The sequence below is a fragment of the Tursiops truncatus genome, chromosome 21 (assembly GCF_011762595.2).
Source record: "Tursiops truncatus isolate mTurTru1 chromosome 21, mTurTru1.mat.Y, whole genome shotgun sequence".
NCBI lineage: Eukaryota > Metazoa > Chordata > Mammalia > Artiodactyla > Delphinidae > Tursiops > Tursiops truncatus.
The window spans coordinates 11,854,528-11,880,005 of NC_047054.1; the positions used below are offsets into that span (position 1 = coordinate 11,854,528).

The following is a 25,478-nucleotide window of genomic DNA, read 5'->3' on the forward strand; positions in this document are numbered from 1 at the left end:
TCAGAGGATGTCCTTATTTTTACTTTAAATGGTTGAATAAAAAAGCCTTTATCTACAAACAGAGATATAAAAGAGATAGTAACATGGCAACATGTTAATATCGCCTGGTGGATCTGGAAGATGCTTACACAGGTATTCATTTTATTATTCTTTCAATTTTTCTGTAGTTTTCACATTTTTCAAAATAAAAATAATCTAAATTTCTTGGGTGTGTCTCAAGAAGTAAATGGCTCCAATTTTTTATTTTTTAAATATTAAAATAACGGTATTACACCAACAAAATTACAGATATTTAAAGACACAAAAACACCACAATGCATGGGAATACCCAAATACTGAGAACCAGTACTGTTGCAATCGAGCAGGGACCTTGTTCTTGTTCAGCCTTTAGTTTTCAGAACCCTGTTCATATTAAGTGTGCAATAGAAGTTGAATGGATGAGTGAGGGACTTGTTTTATTTTGTGATTTGGTGGTCTAGGTAAATTCTAGAAGAGGTGATTTGGATGTTTTCTACAAAAAGAGTTGAGTGAGCTGAAGGGTGAGAGCTAAAAACACTGGCATGCACAGCACAGTTCAGTAAAGTCGGGCCTCCGCTGGCCTACCCGCTGCCCCTCCCCCCCCCCCAGGACACCAGTGGAACAGTAGTCAGGCCATTTTAAAACTGAACGTGTTTAGCAGCCAGACAGAATATTGGTTGTGTAGAATTATTGCTGTGCATAATTTCTTATGGTTTTAAGAAGTTCTGGTACAGGATACGAATTTGAAGGATATAGCTTCGTTTTACAGAATTATTGTAATTGGACCTTATTTGTATGTATATCTCAACATCTGTAAATAAACAAATAAGGGAGCTTACTCTATTTTAGAAAGAATAACCTTTAGTGGGGCATTTGCATTCACACACTGCATGTGCCAATTACAAGTACAATTTTCATCTGTTCATTAAAGCAGGTTTCCCAGGTCTTGGGTATTCCCACGCTTCAAGATAAAACTATAGTATTTCCGTGTGTGTGTGTGTGTGTGAGAGAGAGAGAAAGAGAAATGTAACATACATACAGAAAAGTGTATAAACATGTGCATATAGTTTAACAAAAAATATAAAGCAAACAGGTTTAAAAAAACCTCAGAACATTAACAGAATTCCTCTCCCCATGTCCTTCTCCCCAAGTTCAACATTATCCCTCCCTTTAGAAGTAAGCACTATGTTAACCTTTGCGGTACTTATTTCCTCGTTTTTCTTTATACTTTCACCTCTTACATACACATCTCTAATCAATATAGTTTGGTTTTACCTGTTTTTGTGAACTTTATGTGAATGAAATCTCTCTGTACAAATTCTTTTGTTTCTTGCTTCTTTTACCCAACATTATATTTTTAAAGATTTACCGAAGGGGTTTTGTGTAGCTATAGTTCATCCATTTATCATTGCTCTACTGTATTGCATAAATAAACCACACAATATATTTATCCACTACATTCTTTATCAGACAGTTGCATGCTTCACTTTTAGGCTACTGTAAATAATACACCCTAAACATTTCTTGTACGTGGATCTGGAGCATATATGTGTGAATTTCTCTAGGGATATACCTAGGAATGGAATCACTAGGTCATAGGATGTGGATATCCTCAATTTTCCTAGATATGGCCAAACTGTGTCTGTACCAATTTGTATTGCCACCCGTCACTGATGACAATACCTGTCGCTCCACATTCTTACCAACACCTGATATTTTTAAACTTAAGTTTTTGCCAGTGTAGCAGCTACATGAGTATCTCACTGTGGTTTTAGTTTTCATTTCACTGGTTCTTAATGATGTTGAGCAACTTTCCATACGTTTATTGGCAAAATACACTTCTTTGAACATGTTTTATTACATAGACCAATTTTTCTCCTTATTCAATTTGAATATCCCTAAATCAGACAAATTTGGGAGATTATACTGCAGTTAAATTTCTTAAAGCCAAATTCACAGCATTGAGTCAACATCAGGAAATCAAGAACTAAGAGAAAGAGAGAGGATGAAGTGGAGAAAGAGAGAAAGACTGAGAAATAATAAGTAGAAATAAAGATTTTAATGGAAAATTCAGAGGGATAGGAAAGGAGATATGAAATAGTTTTAAAAGATAGGGATGAGGGAATACCATCCCGTCTTTTAAAGAAGCTGTTTTTCGTGGATTATGAAGTTGGAATGGGGGAAAAATGCAAATTAAAGACGGTAAAAGGAAAATGGAACCTTATATTTTTTCATTATGTAAGAAGGAATGTCAGTGACTATTTATCCTAAGAGTCTACCCCACAGAGTATACAGGAGGTCCCCTCTGGGAGCCTCACACATACCAACATGGCATTGGAGCTTTTGTTCCTTTTAGTTAATAAGACAGCTATTAAATGTTTTCTGTCTCTTTAGCAACCACAGCATTCGCTCAATGTGGGTCTCCCTCTGCAGTGAGTAAGGTAAAATCTAACCTGTTTGATGTTGCTTACTTGCTACTGAACTGGAATGATCGCTGTTGCCCAAGGTGTTGCTATAATGAGTAACTGGCAGGGAAGTGGCTGTGTTATCGAGGTTTCTGGTCTGGCTTGGCACTGGGAATTCTTAACGCTCATATGCCTATCTTTTTCAGGACTGTCTAGACAATAAGATTTAGGAATTGTGGATTAGGGCTACTGATTCATAATACCTAGAGATGTTATTTATTTTAACGTTTCGGTTGCAGAAGAGCAAAAACAAAAACAAAAAAGTCACTAGCTTGATTCAGGAAAGAAAAAGTTATCCTTATTTAGAAGTTCCAGTTGATATAATCCCTGATCTCCTTGAGGAGACAGGAGATATTAAAATATTGAAAACCAGTTCATCTTGTCCTACACATGAGTTGATTCAATAGCTTAAGCTTAAAGTTTATAACAATAATTCATTCAGAGATGGATTACACGCTAGTAACGAATTCTTACACACATCACTGAAAATGGAGACCACATTTTACAAAGAAATAAATTAAATCACATCAAATTACTGAAGAATTACAGGCCAAATACAGGACTATAGATGGGTTACTTAATGCTATTAGACTTATACTGATGTTTCTTTCCCAAGATTCAATCCTGAATCCTCAGCCCTTTACAGAATTTCAGATGGGTGACATTTGACCATGTATTTGCAGTCCTGACCTTTTGTTTGAGCTTGAGTCCCGACCTTTAACTTTCTGCTGGGTATCTCTAATTTCTAAAATCAAACCCCATATCAGATCCCCCTTTGGACTTCCTCATTTATTTCAGCTATTTGAGTTTCTCTTGATGGCCTAAAATCTTGGACTCATACCAGATTCCTCCTTGTGGTCGACTTACTGCTTAATCTAATCAGTAGCGAATTCTTGCCGGATCATTCCTTTTCATGCCTTCCTCACTTTATTTCTAATCCAGACCTTTATCTCTCTCATACCTATATTACCACACCAGCCTCCTAACTAGACGGCTCCAGCCAGTCTTGGGATCTTGCACACCAGATTCACCTTGGAGTTTCCAATATCCATTTCCTCCTACAAGCACGCCCTGCCACGCCGGTCCATTTTGGAATCATGTCCACTCATCTCGACCCCATCCCTTTTAATGATCATTTTCCTTATGTATACTGCTTTGACGAGACCTTTCTGACAGTCCCCATTCTCTTAATTTACTGTCTGAATTCTCCCTTTGACACTAAGGAAGTATATAGGAGGCTGTGTTCTTTAAATTTTATGATTGGCTCCACCTCCAGTGAAGTTAACAAGCAAGTGGTTTTTGCACCTTGCTTTTTTTCACTTAAAGATCCTGGACATCTTTCCAGGATCAGCACACACATTATCAGCACATACATTTTTATGCAATGCTTTTAATATGCCTGCTGAGTATGGATAATTCACTTACTTAGTCCCTTAATGATGGATGCTGGTGGTTTTTCCAGTTTTGTTATTATGAAGCATGCTACAATGAACATCCTTGCAAATCCTGAGGAATTTTAATATCCGTAGGTAAACCTGTAGCACCGGGATTGCTGGATTAAAAGTATACATATTTTAAATTTGGATAGTTATAACTAATTATCTGTTGAAATAAATTTCACTGTCTACTCCCATTTTTGATACCGCTAATTTTCCTGCCACGCAGGATTTGGACGTTGACGTGGGAGCTTTGTTTAATGGCAGCTCACCTCCCCACAGACTATTAGTACCAGAGAAAATGTAAAGCTGGGAGAAAAGGGAATTGAAGGCCAGAAAACAGACTCTTCAGCGGCTAGTGCTGCCACAGACTGGGGTAATCTGGTATCCAGGACAGCAGACAGCATCATCCTTCTGTGCCAATGATCAACTGCAACCAAATGAAATCTAAATGTATCCATCTATAAACTAGGGATAATCTTCATTGTCTTAACCACTAGGAATTTTCCGAAGGGATGGTACTGTGTAAACTGGGTGAACTCAGAACAGCAGAGTGAAAACTTGATCAAGACAAAAAAACCCTGCAGAGGAGCAATTTTCCTTTCTGTCATCTTAACTGCTTTTGTGTGACCAAATGTTTCCTGTGCCACCCAGTGGGGGAGAAGAAGCGAGCTTGCCTCTTAAATGCTTCAGAGTTTTGTTTGTCTATTTAGGGTCCCTTTTTGAAGTCTTGAGATTGATAGAACAATAAATGTCATTTACCGCTGTGTGCCATTTTGGGTTCCTCATCGGTTTTAGAAGTTGGGTAAGAATACTTACCTGAAAGCTTATCAAATGTGAAATAACACCGAGAAGTATTGGGCAGTAGTTCATTCCAGTGAAACAAACTAAATTGTGGCAACAGCAAAGTGTGTTACTTTTTTTTTTTTAACAGTAGGATGCAGACATTTTAATATAATTCATGTTTTCTGATTGGTTTTTTTTGAGGGGGGAAAGCACAGCAGGAAGCAAGGTTTAAACAAGAATGGCTTGGCTGGGTTGCCGAATGATGTTATTAGTATACCATAACACAAATTTTGGCCATGCTAATGGGCCAGTATAGACCAGTCCAAAACAAAGCACCTCGTTCACTCAGTGGTGTGAGAGATTAGTTTTAGCCAGGTCTCATCTTTTTCACAGCATTCATAAGTACAACCTTAAGATTATCCACTAGGATGTCACATCTCACCTGAACAGGAGAAGCTTGCCTTGTGTGATCACTTCCTTATCAATGGAGTGGGGCTGAACACAGGACCTGGAAGCGGGGGCTTCCCTTTGTTACAGGCGAAGCCTAGTTTCCTGGGTGTAAACGAGGAAGACCTAGAAAGATACAGTAAGTGAGTTCATCTTGGGTGACTCCGTTCCCCAACTCCTGCGACCTCTGGTAGCTCCTTCCCAGGAGTTCTCTCTAGAGTTTCTAGTAGTTAAAAGTTTCTGCCCAGATGCTCCGAGTACAAATACAACCCCTTCTAAGGCCCTCGCCCGAGACGGCAGGTCCAGTCCCCGCCGTGAAGCTGTTCCAAGCCTGACCCCACGTCCTTCCTCTCGAGGACCACCCTCCTCCCTCCACCTTCGAGATTGACCGCAGATGCCCCGACGGCCTGGAGAACCAAAGGCCGTCCCCAGCCTCCAGGGCAGCTGCTACACTAACCGCGCAGCGCCAGCTCCGCGCTGTAGAGAATCTCAATTCACCTGACTCCCTTACCGGTCTGGGCACCCAGGAGGAGAGGCGGACGTTGTTCCAAACCCCCTGAAAGCCCTTGCTGTGCGCTGCGTCCCGCACAAGGTGGGGAAGTCTTTACAAATTAGGCGGCAGGATTAAGCGAATTCACACCAAAAGGTGAATGATCTCCGGGTCTTCCTCCGTTTTTTTATTTTTACTCTAAAAGCAGCTGCTTAGTAACCCAGAAGAATATGAATGGGACGGTGGTGTAGACCTGGCTGGAGAGGAGTCTGGGGACTGGGAGGCTCCCTCCCAGACCGAGGGGCTGGGGGCACAAATGCTGTGTGTCCGAGCCCTGCCAGGCCTGCGGCTCATGGAACCGTCCAGCCCGGAGCCCGACGTCCGGACCCTCCTGAGGGCCGACCAGGGCGTAGTAGCTGCTGAATAAATAAATACTTGTAGAAGGAGAGAAAGTCCACGTTCCTCCCCGGACACATCCAGGGTCTAGGAAAGCCTGGCCGCCAGGCCGCCGCGTTTTCCTGCCAGCGGGCTCGCCCACACCTTCTGGGCCTCCGCGGGGCTCCGGGTGGGGGACTTCCCAGGGCGCGGGCGGGGGACTTCCCGGGGCGCGGGCGGACGTAAGGGGCTGGCTCCCGGGCGCGTGCACGTCCAGCGCAGGGCCCCCGTGTGGAGCGCCTCAGGCCCGCGCGCGGCGAACGACGACGACGACGACGACGGCCGCGGCGGGGGGTGTGGGGGGAGGGGGGGTGCAGTGGCTTTCCGAATCTGGCCCGAGTTTCTCCCGCGCAGCGGGGCACCGGGGCAGGCATGTCACGGCGCCCTCGGACCGCGGGATCCGCCTTCGCTTTCCGCCGCGAGGCTGAGGTCACGGAGGGCCGGGCGCCCTACGGAGGGCCGGGCGCCCTGCAGAGGCCCCGGGGGCGACACCGCCCCGGACGCGCCACCGACGCGCTTTCGAGCGCTGGCTCTGCTTTTCACACTTTCCCACCGCCCGGAACGCCCCGGGGTCCGAGGGGGAGCGGGGGAGCCTTTGTGCCTTCTCGGTTTGCTGGGACCTTGTCTTCCGAAGAGAGCCTCCCCACCCCTTTCCTCTCGAAAGTCTTGTGGTTTCCCTAGAAGTCGGAAGGCGGTGGAGAGGGCTGCGGAGACTTCTCTTTAGCCGCCTTTCCCGTCCCGAAGCTCTAAAACCCCAAGTGGTCGGCCGTAGGGAGATATTTGGGGTCAAGGGGAAGCAGCGAGCAGCGCATTCCTTCTCCGTCTTCCCTCCCACCTGGCCCGCGGCTCCCTTCCGCCCCTGACTCGGGCCGGCGCCCCGGCAGGCGCAGCATGCCGCGGGAGCGGCAGGGTTAAGCCCTGGAATGTGGCGGCGAGGAATGTGCATGCAGATGAGCCGAGCGAGGGGAGGAGCGGGTGGGGGCGGGCCCCGGGCGGGGCGCATGCTAATCGTACGCAAATGAGGAGACCGTCGCCGCCGCGGCCGCCGCTCCGCGGAGCTTCCCGGATCCGAGCCCAGACGGCGGCGGCTCGGGCAGCCTGGGCGCCGCGACCCTCGGCGGCCACAGGGGGACGGGGAGGAGGAGGAGGAGGAAGAGGCGGAGGCAGCGGCGGCGATCGCGAGGAGGAGGAGGAGGAGGGTTCGCTCGCCCGCTCCGACGCAGACATGGTGGACTGATCCCGCTGGGGCCGAGAGCAGGGTTTCCTGAGGCGCCCCCGCGCGTGGCCCCGCCGCGCCCCGCGCCCCGCGCCCCGCAGCCCCACGCCGGCGCCCGGGTCGGGCCGGGCAGTCGCGTTCCCGCCGCGTCCCGCGCCCGGTCCCTATGGAGGCGCCGCTCGCCGGCGAGGCCGCCGACCATGCCTAGGAGGGCCGGGAGCGGGCAGCTGCCGCTACCCCGGGGCTGGGAGGAGGCCAGGGACTACGACGGCAAGGTCTTCTACATCGACCACAACACCCGGAGGACCAGCTGGATCGACCCCCGGGACAGGTGGGCTGCCGGGCCGCGGGTGGGCGCGGGGACCCGCCTCGGAAGCGCGGCGGTGGCTGTTGTCCGGGAGACCTGGCCGAGCGGCGGCGCCCGCGGCGCGGGGGGCGTGGGGCGTCACCGGCCCGGGTGGCCGGGAGGGGTCCCGGGAAGGAGGCGCGGGACCTTCTGCCCGAGCCGGGGCTGCGTCAGCCGGCCAGGCGCCCTGGAGGGGGCCGGTTGCAGCCGCCCCTTCCAGGGCCCTCTTGGCCACCCGCTCTGCGGCGGCCCCGGGACCTTTAGACACTCTGGGCGTAGAGGAAAGGGTGGAATTGACGCCCTGGGCGGTCACAGTGTCCAGTTCACGGACCCACAGGGGCCCCCTGAGCCCTGCTCCGAGCTCGCCTCCGCCTGAAGTTGGCCAGCAAGAGGCTGGAGGGTCCATTCGGCCTGGGAGGCGGGGCCCGGCCCTGGGCCTCCCGGAGGAGGAGGCCTAAGTGCCAGGCGGGGCCAGCCAGCCGTCCAGGCCACCTGTGGCATCTCTCTGGCCGTCCTTGGCTCCCAGCCTTGCCTGCACGTTCTTGACGGGGTGCGCCATGGTCGGGCCAGAGGCCCTGGGCCTGAGGGGGCCCCGGGCACCCTTCCTTGCTGAGCCCTGGTGGTGGGTGTAACTGAGTTTGCCCCCCAGAGTTTAGAGACGCTTGTTTGGGGGTTTACTGCTTAGTGTTTATCTTCACCTGAAAACTTGAACTGACTCTCAGATCTTGAAAAGGCAGATGCTGTGTTGAAGTAAGAAGTGGTGAAATGAACAGTGGAACCGAACCTTGGTTATTGAGGAACGCTGACTTGAGCTTAGCGTGGTTTCTTGCAGTTTTCAACACACTTTTTATTCCTGCTCAGAAGTGAAGAGGAGAAACATAACAATATCATCATCTAAGAAGTTCAGGGACTGAAGTTTAGCTGAATGTTCACAAATGTTGTTTCTCTTTTCCATTTTTCTCTTTACCCTGAAAAGGAAAATTTCTTATAGTTAGAATTATTGGAAGAATAAGAGGAGATATTCCTAATTGTAAATTTGTAAACTATTAAGGAGGTATTCCTATTTATAAATTTAAATAATATGCCATTAGGGATAATTCCAAATTTTGGATGTTTATCATTTCTGAAATTTCTTTCCACCTTTTTATGGAATGTGGCCTTAGGGGTTTATAACCTTTTTAGGTGCTTCTCCTATTAAACATTCCCCCTTTTCTCAATTTGAAGCTGAAATAGTTTCATACTTTATGTTCTCAGTTACTTTTATCTCAAGAATATTGTTTTTGAATGCTACTAAAGAGCATTTATAAGAAAGTCACAAGTGACATTATAAATTTATGGAACAATCCTTGTTAAATTATCCATGAAGGTATCGGTTTAGGTTTCCCTCTTGAAATGAGAAAAGGCACCTGTGCTGAGGTCCCGTCTTGCTCTAGCCTGGCTGCGTGTTGCTGACCTGATGAAAGTTATGACAAGCATCACGCCTTCACAGTCTCTCCAGATGTATTAGTTGTTGTCATAAACTTCACGCTCCAAGCCAGTTATTGCACTTTGAAACTACTTAACAGATAGTAAATTTCAATGATGATGGTGTGCACCCAACAGTGGCTTTTAAGGCACCTGTATAAATATTTGACTTTTACAGTTGTATGGTAATTCTTTCTGCTTTCTGATACTTGGAGTTTCAGGTTATTGAAACTGCAATGCATTCTTGAAATATTTAGGCATTTTAGATTCTCTTTTACTTCAGTTTACATGTTTTGTTAATATCATCTCATTTGCATTTACTAGCAAGGATTACCAGACTGTGTAACGCCTGGGTAAAGCAAATAGAAAGTGAAATAAAATTATATGGCTTGGCTTATCTTTACCACTACTTCTTAAGAAAGTTAAGCATGTCTTTTATTTAAAATTGTTAATGGATTAACAATTATCATGAACTCTGTTTCTAAGAAACTGGGTAACCAGTTCATTTGATGGGGACAAACAGTTTTGACTAAGGTGATTTGTTATTATTCCAGTTTGCCTTGAAGCTGTTGGATCTTTAAGTATTTATAAATTTGACCGGTTATACATATTTCTGGATCTCAGTATTAGAGCTTTAAAGGACATTCTGTGAGATGAGTCAACATTGACATAGTTTAAATTTGGTGTGTTTTATTTTAGGGCAGTGCAGTGTCTATAAGTCTTGCTAACTAGTGTAAGAGATGGTGGAAGAGGATATTTGGAGGAACTATTACCTCTAGGCAATTTTGTTACACACTTACCAAACATACGGGCAGAGAGGTGTTGCACAGGCCAATTGGAATGTGCCCCTTCTTTTACAGGATCAAATTACAAATCCTGAAAAAAAAGTGACTTGATAAACTGTGGGTCTGCAGTACTTTTGAACTTTTAAATCCATTTCATTAAGATGGGCATGATGATTTACCCAGTCATATTTATGTTAAGAAAGATAATTTTGTGTTTTTCATGGTCTATCAGAATTTGTGAGGTATTTCTGATTGTATAGGCAATTATGCAGATGTCATGGGGGAAGGCTGGGAGATTTCACAAGAACATAATTTTATTCAATAAGTAGTGATTTTAGAATATTGAAGTATTATTTTAAAATGGTTTTAAGCTTTTGGATACATGATACAGACTCTGCTGCAATGTGATCAAAGCTTTCCTTTCTCCACCTTTATTAGCTGAGAAAGCTTAGATGAGTGTCTGAACCCCTCTAAAGCTCCATTTTCAACTCTAAAGTGAAGATCATACCACCAACCCCATGGAGATGTTTGGGGGCCCCTAACTAAGGCCTCACCAAAGAGTAGTAGCTGTAGTGTTGTCATTCCAATTTAGGAACTGACGGATAGTTCCGGTTACCCCTGAAGATAGTAGAGGTTCTGCACACATTTTCTCAGTGTTTTCTGTGTGACAGCCACCCTGCTAAGCTCTTTAACTGTGATCTCATTTTATTCTCCCAGAAGTCCTATGAGGTAGGTGCTGTTATTATCTTCCAGTTACAGATGGGGAAATGGAGTCGCAGGGAGACTGCCATTGTAGTTAAACGTGGAGCCAGGATTTGAAGCCAGATAGTCCGACTCTGGAGCCTGTGTCCTTTGTCATTCCTCTAGTCTTCCGGGACATCTGGGCATGCTCAGGGGTCTCTCGATGGAGGAGAACCTCTCTGCCCAGGGTTGACTTTTCAGGCTGATTGACCAGTCTTTTTTTTTAAATTTTTTACTTTTATGCAATTTTTTTTTCATTTTATACAATTTTCAAAGGTTACTTTCCATTTACAGTTATTACAAAATATTGGCTCTATTCCCCATGTTGTACAATACATCTTTTTTTTTTTTGTTTTTTTTTTTTGCAGTACGTGGGCCTCTCACCGCTGTGGCCTCTCCCATTGCGGAGCACAGGCTCCGGACGCACAGGCTCAGCGGCCATGGCTCACGGGCCCAGCCGCTCTGCGGCATGTGGGATCTTCCCGGACCGGGGCACGAACCCGCATCCCCTGCATTGGCAGGCGGACTCTTAACCACTGCGCCACCAGGGACGCCCTGTACAATACATCTTTGAGCCTGTCTTACACCCAGTAGTGTGTACCTCCCACTCCCCACCCCTGTGTTACCCCTGCCCCCCGCCACTGGTAACCACTAGTTTGTTCTCGGTATCTGCAAGTCTGCTTCTTTTATGTTATATTCACTAGTTTGTTGTATTTTTTAAATTCCACATAAAAGTGATATCATACAGTATTTGTCTTTCTCTGTCTGACTTATTTCACTTAGCATAATGCCCTCCAAGTCCATCCATGTTGCCACAAATGGCAAAATTTTTGTTCTTTTTTATTGCTGAGTAGTATTCCATTGTATATCACATACTGTATGCCACAGCTTCTTTATCTATTCATCTATTGATGGATACTTAGGTGGTTTCCATTTGACCAGTCTTTCTTGGTCTTCAGAGGTTCCTGTCAACTAGGTAGGATGCTCTGATCCCTTAGCTGGCCACGTAGGATGAATGCCTTGGGAGTGTGGGTTGGGGACCCATCGAGCTGACCCCATTGAACCACGGTACTAGTCCACGTAGAACTTGGAAGTTCAGTGCACTCTTGAGCACATTAGAAGTTCAGTTTGGGGCTCTGTATCAACCTGCATAGATTACAGTTTTACTGTAACAGTCTTGACTTTGCCCTTCCTCTCCCCGCCGCCCCCGCTCAATGCTGGGGAAAGCTCCTGTTTGTGACTCCTTGGCAACCCTCCCCACCCCAGGTAGGCCAACTGTTATTTTGCAGTTCTGCTCCCTCACTCACCTCTTATTTTGCTCACCATGGGCACCCTTTGACTGCACCAAATGGTGTTTATGGTGGGCCATAGATCATGGCCAAATGGCCTGGTGCTTTAAAAAAAAAACTGTATTCAATGTGGGAGAAAAAGGTGGGATGATGGATTTATTTGCCTCTTGGAGGAGTAGGTGGCTAAGGTGGGCAGGGCTCAGAGACAGGATGAGTGGTTTTACAGACTCCCAGTGGAATTCTGTTTGCTTTCCGTCCTCAGATTGGACGTTACCCAGGGATACAATAACTTTGTCTAGCTGAACTTAAAAGAGGTACCACCACACAAAGTGACTTTACATTAAAAAGGGCTGATAGGCCATAATCTCTGGTTTATGACTTGGATCAGATGTTGAGCAACCTGTCCTTTCTAATTGAAGGGAAGAAATCCTGGGGGCTGGGGCTGGGGGACAGTGAGGAGGAAGACATGTAGGCTGGGTGTCACCAGTGTCTGAGTTAACTTTGGCTCTCCACACCCAGTTTGTGGCACCTGGTTAGGCTGTATGCAACTCTCTGCTGTCTTTCTTTCAAAGTCAAAGCAAGTAATTTTGCTAAACCTACTTACTGCTGGAGTGTGAATTCTTCAAAAGACCTAATTGCTTATTCCTGCTCTCTGTATCCTTTGTATCTGGTAGATGTTAAATGAATGTTGGTTAGGTCAGTTGATACAGAAAGTTTGTGAAGTTAATGAAAGAATACTACTAGTTGAGCTACTCTTGTTTCCAGTTTCTTGTTGTTGGGTTTTCATAGCTATAGCCATAACCACCAACAACCAGAGACAATTGATTTTCCAGTTAGATTAAAAATAATGAGAGAATTAAGCTGCCACATTTTGACTAACAGTATAAATATGTGAATTACTTATAAGAGCGGAGAACACAAAATCAGCCCCAATAGTCTTAATCACAACCGCCCTTGTCATAGATTGCTGGGAGTCGTCCCTCTCCAGGCTCTGTCCAAGTCTGGGTGCCAAGTGGTTACTATGATTTCAGTGATTATGGTATTTGAAGCGTGGAGAGGTTCTTAAAAGAAGGTTTTTTTAAAAAATCACTATGGGAAGCCGTAATTTAAACTAAACTATGCTGTCTTCCAAAAATTCCCGACAGAATATTTCTTGTTTTCAACAGTTTGCTGTGATGTTAACTGGAGCGAGCAGTGGTTGCCTAGTCCATGACTGAGGTTTCGTCTCTGACTTTACTAGTCCATAGTTTGCACCTTAATTTTGTTGGAACTCTCAGGACAATAATTGCAATGTCAAGAAAGACTATTATTTATAAATAATTTTTTCTTTTTAGCAGCAAATCACTAAGTTGTGAGCTACATAATCAGCCACTGTGACATGTGGCCTTCAAGCAAGCCAGGATTTCAGTTTCCTGTGGGCAAGCCCTGGTAGGCTGGCAGAAGTGTAGAAGCCGCCCTGCAGCCTGACCAGGCCCTGTGCTGCGTGCCTCTGGGGCCTGGAGATGTTGCCTTGTGGATGGCACTTGCTCAGCTTCTAGGAGTAGTCGTCTGTAGGAGAATGATGCCACCACTCTAGAGGAGTGTGACCAGCCTCATTTTGCCAGTGGGAGTTACCGAAACGTAGGAAACAGTGTTAGCCCTAATGAAGTGTAACTTCCTTGGGATAGGGCCCTGGTCTTGTGTATGCTCCGGTCCTATGAACTTGACTGAAATTGGTTGAACTGATTTCTTGTTAGAATTTTGGACTAATTTATCTTTTTATTTTTTTTTTGCGGTACGCGGGCCTCTCACCGCTGTGGCCTCTCCCGTTGCGGAGCACAGGCTCCGGACGCACAGGCTCAGCGGCCATGGCTCACGGGCCCAGCCGCTCCGCGGCATGTGGGATCTTCCCAGACCCGGGGCGCGAACCCGTGTCCCCTGCATCGGCAGGCGGACTCTCAACCACTGCGCCACCAGGGAAGCCCTGGACTAATTTCTTCAGCCATTTCTTTTTTTTTTTTTTAATAAATTTATTTATTTTTTGTTTATTTATTTTAGGCTGCGTTGGGTCTTTGTTGCTGGGCGCAGGCTTTCTCTAGTTGCAGGGAGCGGGGGCTACTCTTCGTTGCGGTGTGCGGGCTTCTCATGGTGGTGGCTTCTCTTGTTGCAGAGCACGGGCTCTAGGCGCGTGGGCTTCAGTAGTTGTGGCACACGTGCTCAGTAGTTGTGGCTCACGGGCTCTAGAGCGCAGGCTCAGTAGTTGTGACGCACGGGCTTAGTTGCTCCGCGGCATGTGGGATCTTCCCAGACCAGGGCTCAAACCAATGCCAATCCCCTGCATTGGCAGGCGGATTCTTAACCACTGCGCCACCAGGGAAGCCCTCTTCATCCATTTCTGAAGCTCCTGTTACTGGAAAAAATCACCACAGAAGTATAAAGAGTAGGAAAGGGATTTTAAAAGGCACAGTGTATATAAGCTGTGGGTTAAAAATGATTTCCCAAATATATAGCTTCAGAATGTTTTCAGTGGCTTTTTTCCCCATCACATAAAATTAGCCATCACATAAAATTAGCCATTTTAAAGTGTACAATACAGGTTTTTTTTGAGTATATTCACAGTGTTGTGCAACCATGATCATTATGTAATTCCTGAACATTTTTATTACCCCCAAAAGAAACCCTGTACCCATTAAGAGCTCACTCCCCATCCTTCCCCTACCCCTGCTGCCTTTGGCAACCCCTAATCTGCTTTCTGTCTCTGTTTTTGTCTCTGTGTTTCTGCCTATACTGGACATTTCATATAAATGGAATAATACAGTATGTTTCCTTTTGTGTCTGGCTTAATGACATTTAGCATAATGTTTTCAGGGTTCATTCATGCTGTAGCATGTCCCAGTATTTCATTCCTTTTTATGACTTGAATAATAAGTTGTATGGCTATACCACACTTTGCATATCCATTCATCGGCTGTTGGACATTTGTGTTTATTCTACTTTTTGGCTATTATGAATAATACTGCCATGAACATTTATGTATAATTTTTATATGAATATGTGTCTTCAGTTCTCTTGGATAAAATACCTAGAAGTGGAGTTGCTGGGTCATATGTTAATTCTATGTTTAACTTTTTGAGGAACTGCAAACTCTTCCACAGCGGCTGCACCATTTACATCCCCACCAGCAGTGTATGAGTGTATGAGTGTGTGTGTGTGAGTGTGTCAGTTTATGAGTGTGTGAATGTATGACTGTATGAGTGTATGAGTGTTCAAGCTTCTCCACACCCTCACCAACACTTGCTCTTTTCTTTTCTTTTCTTTTTTTAGCATTTCTGGTGGGATGAGCTAGTATCTTACTGTGGTTTTGATTTGCATTTCCTGCAGTGTTTTGATAGCCTCAGTATGACCCAAGTTTTCCTCCTTTATTCTAGCCTTTTAGCCTTTGCCACTCTACCCACCTTTTTTGTGTCTCCTAATAGGCAAAGGAAGAAGAGTTAGGGTGAATTAAAAGTAGAATCTACTGGCAAAGTCCATATTAATTTTTGTCTTCATTTCAAATATAATATATTTTAAGAGGCATAGATGTGAATCACATAGATAGTGAATCATAATGTGTGCGTCTATGTATACAGCCAGCTTATTCAAGATCATTTGCTGTTTAAAAGCTTTAAACTAGTAATATATAGTAAGAATTAAAATCATTTATATTATTATTATTATTATTTTTGTTGTTGTTGTTGTTGTTTTTTGCGGTACGCAGGCCTCTCACTGCTGTGGCCTCTCCCGTTGTGGAGCACAGACTCCGGATGTGCAGGCTCAGCGGCCATGGCTCACGGGCCCAGCCGCTCCGCGGCATGTGGGATCCTCCCGGACCAGGGCACGAACCCGTGTCCCCTGCATCGGCAGGCGGACTCTCCACCACTGCGCCACCAGGGAAGCCCCATTATTATTATTTTTAAAGCAGTTGGAGGAAACCTAACAAACATAGCCTCAGCCAGGTGGTCAAGGTAAATGTCAACAGTGATAAGTCGTGTTGATGTACCATTGATATGATGTGATGACCACTTTTTCTTTGCGATCTTTCTCCCAAAAAGCTATCAAAACCCCCATCTAATCGTGAGAAAAACACCCGCTAAATCTCAGTAGAGGGCATTTCACAAACTGTCTGACTAGTATTCCTTAAAACTGACGTGGCCATCAAAACCAAGGAATGTCTGAGAAACTGTCACAGCCAGGAGGAGCCTAAGGAGACAATAGGGTGTCCTGATGGGATCCTGGGACAGAAAAAGGACATTATGTAAAAGATAAGGAAATCTGCATCTTAGTTAATAACAATGTATCAATGTTGCTTCATTAATTTTAATAAATGTACCACTGCAATAGGGGAAATGGAGGGTGGGATGTATGGAAACTGTATTAACTGTTTGCTTTTTGTAAATCTAAAACTGTTCTGAAAAAATTAGTTTACTTTAAAAAAAATTACAGAAAAACACACAAAACAGTTGGAAGTGTTTTTCTTTAGTCAAAGTGGCCGTACTATATAATTATGGTTTTTTGGTATACTTGAAAAGCAGGGGTGGGCTAACTGTGGCCCAAGGGCCAAATCCCAGCCTGCAGCCTTCTTTTTGTGTAGCCCTCCAGCTAAGAATGGGTCTTACATCATTAAAGGGTTGTAAAACAAACAAATAAAAACAAAGAAGAATATGTGTCCAAGATTGTATGTGACCCATAAAGCCTTAAATATTTACTCTCTGGCCCTTTCCAGAACCTCTGATGTAAAGTGAGATGATCAAGTCTTTGAAATATTTTATTCAAACATTTAAAAGAAATATTAGTCCTATATGATAAAATGGCATGTTGATCAGTGATCATTGATCATAGCTTTCACAAATAACTTGGACTCTAGGCACTGTTGTATAAAAATAAATCAGACATGGGTGCCGAATTGGAGGAGTTGCTTTGCTTCTCTTATTACTTTTCTTCTAATGACATGCAGCATGCTACTTAAAGTTTTCCAAACCCATTCTTCTCTGATGGAACTGGAATTATACATAGGGACAGGAGAGAAGCAGGCAAAAAACCCCACAAACTTTTGGAAGTACTGTAGTTGTTTGTTTACAGTTTACTCTTGGCAGTATAAATATAACAGTGATCTGTTTTGATCGTTGGAAACACTGACTTTCTTGGAATAGTATTTACTTGGGATAGTATAGGTACTTTCTTGATAGTATTTATAAAATCATACAGTTGGTGATGATTATCAAATAGAAAATAATTCCATGTACTATCTTTACAAAGCTGGTGCCTGTCACAGTTACAGGTGTCCCAAAGATGCCATGAGGGACTAAAACTGTTTAACACTGCGAATAGTTTTTCCTATACTATTAACCCTGATGTCAGTCAAGAAATCATGGTTCTGAGAAGACAGCAGTGAGTAGCGTTGAGAACGGAGCCCACTGGGAAGTAGACCAGGAGCAGAGTAACCGAGCTAAGCTCTGGGAGCTGTTGCTTTACTCCTGTAACATGGGAGGAGCTACAGTGGTCCCAGTAGAGAATTTGCACAGAGGTGTACATTTAACCTGCTTTGATCTCACTGGGGGGTGGAGGCAGGAGATTTAGTTTTGAAGAAATGTGGACATTATTTTGACTTAATAGTGACTTTTAGCTAAATAAGTCTCCCTAGTATTATATTTCTGGAAAAATTAGTGTGTTGGGATTTAGCAGGTGGAGAGTGCCACTGGTTCCTCTCTCACTGTGCTGTTTTCTCTTGGGCTCAAACTTGAGTAGTGACAGTTCACGTTGTAGGAAAGGTTGACCTAAAGAGATTTGTGCTATAAATTCCTGATGAAGATTCTGACTTAGTGAGCGACTGTGGAATTACTTTACTGATACTGCTCCATTTTATGCAGGAGGGTAATTTTATTAAGTGGCGCTGATATTCAGTAAAGTTTAAAGCATGGTAGAAAATGTTTACTCTCAAAACTTTGAAGAGCACACAGTTTCATTTAGTACCAAACTCTACTTTGCAGTTTTCTTAGTGTTTTGGTTTTAAATAGAGATAACTTCAAATGCGAGTCTTTTTTTTTCTTTGAAATTATGACAATGAAGGAATGTGTGGAATCCGTATTGTACGTGGTATCCCTGGGTTGTCAGTTTTGCCAGCTTCTAGGTCCAGGTTTGCTAATTTTTGACTGGTCAGTAATACTCTCTACACTTTATTCTTTCCCTTTTTCCTGATTTTCAGGGTGTTTGAACTTGTTAGAAACAGATCATTAACTTACTCCCCTCATTGCCTCCCCTCCCCCTTTTCTGCTAAGTGACACAGCTAGTGACAGCTCTCAGAGGACAGCATGACTCTAAACCGGTATTTAACTTGGCTGAATGTGTAACATAACATTAATGCCCTGTTTTGCTATTGCAGCTGCAAAGGCTACAAAGCTAACTTGATTGTCTAATACCCCTTCAGTCCTTTTCCCCTCTAAAGGTATGCCTTTAGATTTTATGTGGATACATTCTTGAGAGATTTCCTGATGTCTCATATGTAAGGAGCGTCCGTGTGTCTGCATCAGTTATGTTCTCATAAATTGATTTCAAGTCAGTTGGGGGTGGAGACCTGCTTTGCGTGTGTACCGTTCCTTTGTGCCCCCTGCTTAGCCTGCCTGTCCCCCCGGGACACTTAGGAACAGTGCAGAGCCCATACTCATGGAAATGAAATGCAAGTTTTTGAAGGACCCTTGCCTTCTTCCAGCAGCTTCCACAATCTGTCCCCAGCGTACTTTTACTGACTTGGCCTCCTAGCCATCCACTCACTCATTCATTCATTCAGCCATTCATCAAACATTTATTGAAAACTCTATGTGCCAAGTACATGTATCTTAGGGACATAGCAATGAATAAATTCTGCAAGGTCTCTACTTTGATGGATTTTATATTCTAGTTTGGGGGAGACAGATTATAGAGGCAGTACTGAATGTGTCTTGACGAAAATAACCAAGGTACAGAGAAAATGCTGTCAGTGGGAGCTACTTTGAGTGGAGTGGTCAGGCCTTTCTGAGGAGCTGACAATTCAGCTGAGCCATGAGGATAAGAAAGCACCATCCACGTGAAGATCTGGGGGAAGAGTCCAGGAAGAGGAACAGGTTAGGTTCCTAGCCCTGCTCTGTCTAGTAGTCAATATGATAGCTGCTAGGAGTATGTGGCTACTTAAATTAATCAAAATTAAATAAAGTTAAACATTTAGTTCCTCAGTCTCACTAGCCACATGTTAAGTGCTCAATAGCTACATGTGCAGATATAGAGCATTTCTGTCGATACAGGAAGTTCTGTCGGGCTGCACTGTCCCAAAGTGCTAGGGAGGTTGGTATGTTCAAGGAACTGAAAGGGAGCTGGTGTGGCTGCAGTGCAGAGATGAGGGTGGGGAAGTGGGAGGGCTTATGACAGGAGGCAGAGAGGTCAAAAAGGCGTCTGATCATGTATGCCTTGTAGACCATCAACATTTTAAGGGCATCCGGGAGCCGTTGGAGAGTTCTCAGTTGAATGGAGGAATGATGGGGCGTGTGTGTGTGCGTATGTGTAAATATGTTCTTTCCCATTTTTTAAAAAAGAGACCATTGCTCTGCGGAGAAGGAATCATAGCAGCTATTGCAGTGATATAATCTAAATGAGAAGCAATCAGATCTTGACCTGGAATGATGGCTTTGGCAATGGATTGGGGATATGTTTTTTAGGTGAAAGTGAAAGAACTTACTCATGCTTTAGATATGTGAGGCATAAGGAAAGGAGAGGGATGAAGGATTTACTGACTTACGGATGGGAAAAAGACCAAGGAAGGAATATGGTTGGTTGGTTTCCAGTTACATCAGCGATCCAGAGTTCTGTTGCAGATTTATAGGTCTGAGATGCCTGTTAAGACATGTACGTGGCGATATCTGATAGGCAGCTGGATATAGAGTCTGGAGTTTGGGAGACAGCTAAATTTGGGTATATACATAGATAGTATTTTTAAATTGTGGGATGGGATGAGACTCTTGGGAGAGAAGGAAAAGAAGAGGTCCCCGGACTGAGCCCTGAAGCATGCCAGTATTTTGGGGGGAGTGAAACCTTGTTCCAGCTAAGATGGTGTATTTGTTCTCACTGGAACATACCTTATACTTTCCACCACTGTGCTAAAGATGATGATAATGATGATATATGCACCATTTGTTGAGCCTTCATATATGTCATTTCAGGCTCCATGATGGCAGGTCCTGTGTCTGTCTTGTTCACTGTTGTATTTCAGTGTTTAGTTCTGTGCAAGCTCTTAATAAATACTTACTGAGTAAATGAAACCTTTGACAGGAGCCATTAGCACCCCCATTTTAGGAAACTGAGCTTAATAGGTAAGGTGGCTTGTCTCAGGGCACAAAGCTGTTAAGCAGAGGTGGCAGGCCTCACCTATGTCTGTCTGACTTCAAAGCTGTGCTTTTCGCTGTGTGTGACCTCCAGGTACTACCCAGTAGAGCCCTTGGCCTTGGGTTTGGGGTTGGAGGTCACAGCTGCCCTTGAGGACTTAATTTCAACACTTGAAGCTTTCCTCGACAGTTCAGCCCCAGATCAGCTCTTCCAGATTCTTTAATAGAACTCTCTCTTTTCCATTGATTTAAATCCTAATGGGCAATCTGTTGTCTGAGATGGCCTTGGTTTCACAAGTGTGTAAGTTACAGACCTTGATTGGAATTCATTTTTACCTTGACCCTTGTAGTTGAGCTTAAGTCCTGAGGGGAAGAATCATCTTCTGTGCATTGCCTTGTTAGAGTTTGCTTTACACTACTTGGATTTGTATTCAGGCTCTGGCCTTGGTAAAAGGGAAGTGATAGAAACTTAGTGAGAGTGTGGTATATTTTTGTTTGATTTATTTACGCTGTGAAACTTACCTGGGAGAATATAAGCACTTCACTGAAATGGTGGTCATAAAGGAATCTTTAAACCTGTACATTCCTTATCCGTGTCACAGATGTGACATCTGAACAATATACTGTGTAACTGCTGCTATTTGGGAATCTGGTATTCTTACATTTCTACTTTTGACTTCGTTTGAGATCCAAGTTTGTGAATTTTAATTAAATGCTTAGATTATGCATGTGAAAAATCTTTTGTTCCTGTGTTGCTACGAGCAACAGTTGTTAAAGTTAATCTTCCTTTTTAAAGGAATTGTGGGCAAATAAATACATGAATTTGAACAGGTTAAAAAAGGTCATCATTTAATGTTGTGAATGTTCTGCCTATAAAATAGTTACTATGACCATAATGATCATGGTGAAGGGAAGAATGCGGTAGAAGTGAATAATCATCCGACACTTTGACAAAACATTCCTAAAATACTATTCAAATGAGGAAAGACTACAGGCTGCAGCCGAGTAGCCAAGCGTTGAGTCGTCCGACTGCATTTACTATTGTGGCCGAAAAGAAGCCGTGTGTAGTGGTTTGCATAGAAAACCCATGATTCATCTGAAATTTCCCAACTTTCTTTTTTTTAAAAGCTCTGTCTCTCATCCTCCCCTCACCACACTTTATCTCCTTCCTAAAGACTTCTTTTGTCCTGATGGTATTTGTTTCGTTGCTCTCCACCCTACTTCAGCCTAAATTTTCCTGACTCCTGGTGGCTGCTTGCTGTTTGACTCTGTTGTGTGATTTGCCGATTATACTCCTTTGTGCTGGTTAAACGAGCAGTGTTTACCTAAATTAGCAGCGGTAGTGAAGGCACAGGTTGGCCCATCTGAAGGGAAGTCTAGAGCTGGCCCGGCAGTGGAGGCTGCTGGATGGACTTCCCTGAGATCACTCTCCGGAAGGGCGCTAGGAATCGGGCTGGACTGCGGAAGTCAGCTCCCCAGTTAGAGGCAGGAGGGCTGGGAATGGGCCGGTTTAGGGATTTATAGTGACAATGTAATTGATTCTCCATTGGAGAATGCAGGACTCAGTGAAGAGACGCCCTTTGTCCTCATCCTGCATTCTCGCCTCTTCCCCAGCTCACTCTTGAGAACAAACCCTGAAGCACTAGCCCTTTACACAGTTTGCAGACACAAGACATAACTTTCTTCTTTAAGATTTCAGAAGAAACTGCGGCGCCTCTGCACCTTCAGGAGGGGATCAGGCACCTCCTCCCAGGCATCTCTATGTTGCCATCTGTGCCCTTTGTTTTTAAGATTTTTTTTTTTTTGATGTGGACCATTTTTAAAGCCTTTATTGAATTTGTTACAATATTGCTTCTGTTTTATGTTTTGTTTTTTTGGCCGCAAGGCATGTGGGATCTTAGCTCCCCAACCAGGGATCGAACCCACACCCCCTGCATTGTAAGGTGAAGTCTTAACCACTGGACCGCCAGGTAAGTCCCCCGTGCACCTTTGCATGTTAAGAAACGGTGATTTCTTTTTTTGAAACAAAAGTTTTATTTTAATTTTGAAAATTTAAATTGGATTTTTATATTTTTAATATGTCAGTTTTAAAAGCACAGATATAATGTTAGGATGTTAATTCTAAAATATATTCTGGGATAAGAGTGAGAACTTAAATGACCGTGTAATATTTGAGATGGGTATTCACTTAACTCATTAAGGAAGGTTTTTATATGTAAATCATGGAAAACCATGCCTCTTGTATATGAGGCTCATTTCTTTTCCACTATTGTCAATTCTTGTTCAGAGTTCCATATTTAACCCAGAAATTCATATTCATTCAGAGTGGTAATTATATAGTTCTTAAGCAGTCCATTCAAGGAACTTGCATTTGTTTGTTGAAGCGTTTTAAAGAAAGTCACAACGGAAATAGAAGTCGCCTAAACCTCTGGTTTCATCACGATATCTGAAGTAATGTCCTAGTAATGGAGGTAAAGTTACCTTTGCAAGTATAGAAAGGACACTTTTAATACTTTAAAATTAAATCCTTCTAAGTTAGTTAATAATTTGGGGATTTAAAAAAAACCAGGAAAGCTGGCTTTCCTTTTCTGGTCTTGAAGAGTCCCATTTGTTGAAAAACTAGTTATTTTAGAATTTTCAAGGTCACAGGGTCAGCTGCCTGAAGGGTTGTGTGTATGTACGTATATATATAAATTTTATTGAAAAACACCTTTATTCATGTTAAATAATCATGACGCGTAGAATGAAATACTATGAATTGATAAAGAAATATGGGTACTGAGACACAAAGATCTCTACTATGATTCCATTTGAGTTAAAACACACACACCCTCAGGCTTCCCTGGTGGCGCAGTGGTTAAGAATCCACCTGCCAATGCAGGGGACAGGGGTTCCATCCCTGGTCCGGGAAGATCCCACATGCCACGGAGCAACTAAGCCCATGAGCCACAGCTACTGAGCCCACGCACCACAACTACTGAGCCTGTGCTCTAGAGCCCGAGAACCTCAACTACTGAGCCCAAGTGCCATAGCTACTGGAGCCCACGTGCCTAGAGCCCATGCTCAGCAATAAGAGAAGCCACCACAATGAGATGCCCGCGCACCACAATGAAGAGTAGCCCCTGCTTGCCGCAACTAGAGAAAGCCCGCACGCAGCAATGAAGACCCAGCACAACCAATAAATAAATAAAAACACACACCCTCATAAACTCCTACATTCCAACGTTTGTCAAAGTAGGATGGTTTTGAACAAGGAAACTAAGTTGCTGCAGTTGTCAGAGCTCCTGTAGTCATCCCACATGTATTATCTCAGTTAATTCTTACTACAGCACCTCGAGGTGGACATGTCCATGTTCTTTAGTGTTGGCCTCCTAACTTCATTTGCTTGTTTATTCATTTGTACGAAATATTCTACTACCTGCCCCATCTTTGCAGTTTTTCGTGGGCTCTGCAGCTCTATTACTGTGGTCCTCAGTCTTTAGGGGTAAAATGAAACCTTCTTTCCCCATCCTGCTGAAAGGTAGAAGATGCCTCATTATTTTAGCAAGAAAAGAATCAATCAGCAATGTTTTTCCTTTAAATGATTGATTTTTTTCTATTATTTTTGAATAGGTAATACATGTACATGTTACCAAATTCAAGAGCAAGAAGATACTCAGTGAAAAGTAAATCTCCCTCCCACCCTTATTGACTCCCCATTCCTCTCCTCAAAGGGAGATATCTATCACCAGTTTCTTGTATATTCTTTTAGAGCTGTTCTCTACATCTACAGACCTACACATGCATACGCATACTTCTACATATACTTTAGCTTTTAATTTTTGTTTTTGTTTTTTTTTTTGTTTTTTTTGCGGTACGTGGACCTCTCACTGTTGTGGCCTCTCCTGTTGCGGAGCACAGGCTCCGGACGCGCAGGCTCAGCGGCCATGGCTCACGGGCCCAGCCGCTCCGTGGCATGTGGGATCTTCCCAGACCAAGGCACGAACCCGCATCCCCTGCATTGGCAGGCGGACTCTCAACCACTGTGCCACCAGGGAAGCCCAGCTTTTAATTTTTTGACACAATTCTAATACTGTTTTGCACCTTGATTTCTCTCCTTGTAGTATGTCTTGGAGATTGTTCTATTCCGTTGCATATAACCTGCCTCTTAACATACTGTTTTGTGAGTATACTGCACATTTTGGAACCATTTCCTCATTGATGAACATTTAAGTTCCTCCCAGTTTTTATTCTTCTGTTACAAATGGCTTTCACTGATACTAACATGTATAAGTCTCTTTAATGCAAATGAATTCAAGATATATGCATTTACAATTTTGATTGGTTGCTTCAGCTTGCTCTCCATGGGCAGTGTACCTGTTTCTACTCCCCACAACCTATGAATTAGTGCCTGTTTCCCACACCTTTGCCAAGCATTATGTTTCAAAGCATTTGGTATTTTTCACTGATAAGAGAAATGCAAATTTAAAAATAGCATTTTTAAATTTGGAACACTTTTTCACTTTTTTATTTTATTTTTAAAATTTTATTTTATTATTATTATTAGCCGTGCCATGCAGCTTGTGGGGTCTTAGTTCCCGAACCAGGGATCGAACCTGGGCCCACAGCAGTGAAAGCTATGAGTCCTAACCACTGGCCCGCCAGGGAATTCCTGTTTCTTTGTTTGTTTATTTATGGCCACACCGCATAGCTTGCAGGATCTCAGTTCCCTTACCAGGGATTGAACCCAGGCCATGGCAGTGAAAGCCCGGAGTCCTAACCACTAGGCCACCGGGGAATTTCACTTTTTAAAAAGTCACCTATTTTTCCTTTTTTGTGGACTAAGTCTTCCTATTCTTTACTTTTTGTTGTTGAATAGTTGCCATTTTTATTACTTATTTATAAACATTATATATTAAGCAGATTACAAAATCAGTGGGGAAGAATGGATTATTCAAGAGATGGTGCTGGTACAACAGGTCATCTATATTAAAAAATAAATTCAGGTCCCTATGTTTTCCCATACACAAAAATTTGTAGATTGATCAATGTGGAAAATCAACATGGAAAAACAGATTTTTAGCTATTAGAAAATTATAAGTAGGTGGGCATCTGTATGACATAGTAGTCAGGACTAAGAAGTCCAAGCTGTTTAGGAAAAGACTGATACATTTGACTACAGAAGAACTCTGACGTAACATACGGCATAAGTGAA

At 43.7% G+C, this 25,478-nt stretch overlaps 1 protein-coding gene and 1 long non-coding RNA gene across 5 annotated transcripts in view; one reads left to right on the forward strand and one right to left on the reverse strand.

The window, feature by feature from the left end:
• LOC117310018 (uncharacterized) overlaps nucleotides 1-7,095 on the reverse strand; it is a 59,775-nt gene extending 52,680 nt beyond the window's left edge. For all 4 annotated transcript variants that reach the window (XR_012328921.1, XR_012328920.1, XR_012328919.1 and 1 more), the window contains exons 1-2: nucleotides 5,664-7,095; nucleotides 5,148-5,278 (exon numbers count right to left, since the gene is read on the reverse strand). This is a non-coding gene — a long non-coding RNA (uncharacterized lncRNA). The remainder of the gene's footprint in view (nucleotides 1-5,147; nucleotides 5,279-5,663) is intronic.
• Nucleotides 7,096-7,239: 144 nt separating this feature from the next.
• The window catches only part of WWC2 (WW and C2 domain containing 2), a 166,150-nt gene continuing 147,911 nt past the window's right edge, over nucleotides 7,240-25,478 (forward strand). Inside the window, exon 1 of the mRNA XM_019921372.3 lies at nucleotides 7,240-7,624. Within this exon, the coding sequence (XP_019776931.1) occupies nucleotides 7,494-7,624 (131 nt within the window). The 5' untranslated portion in view covers nucleotides 7,240-7,493. The remainder of the gene's footprint in view (nucleotides 7,625-25,478) is intronic.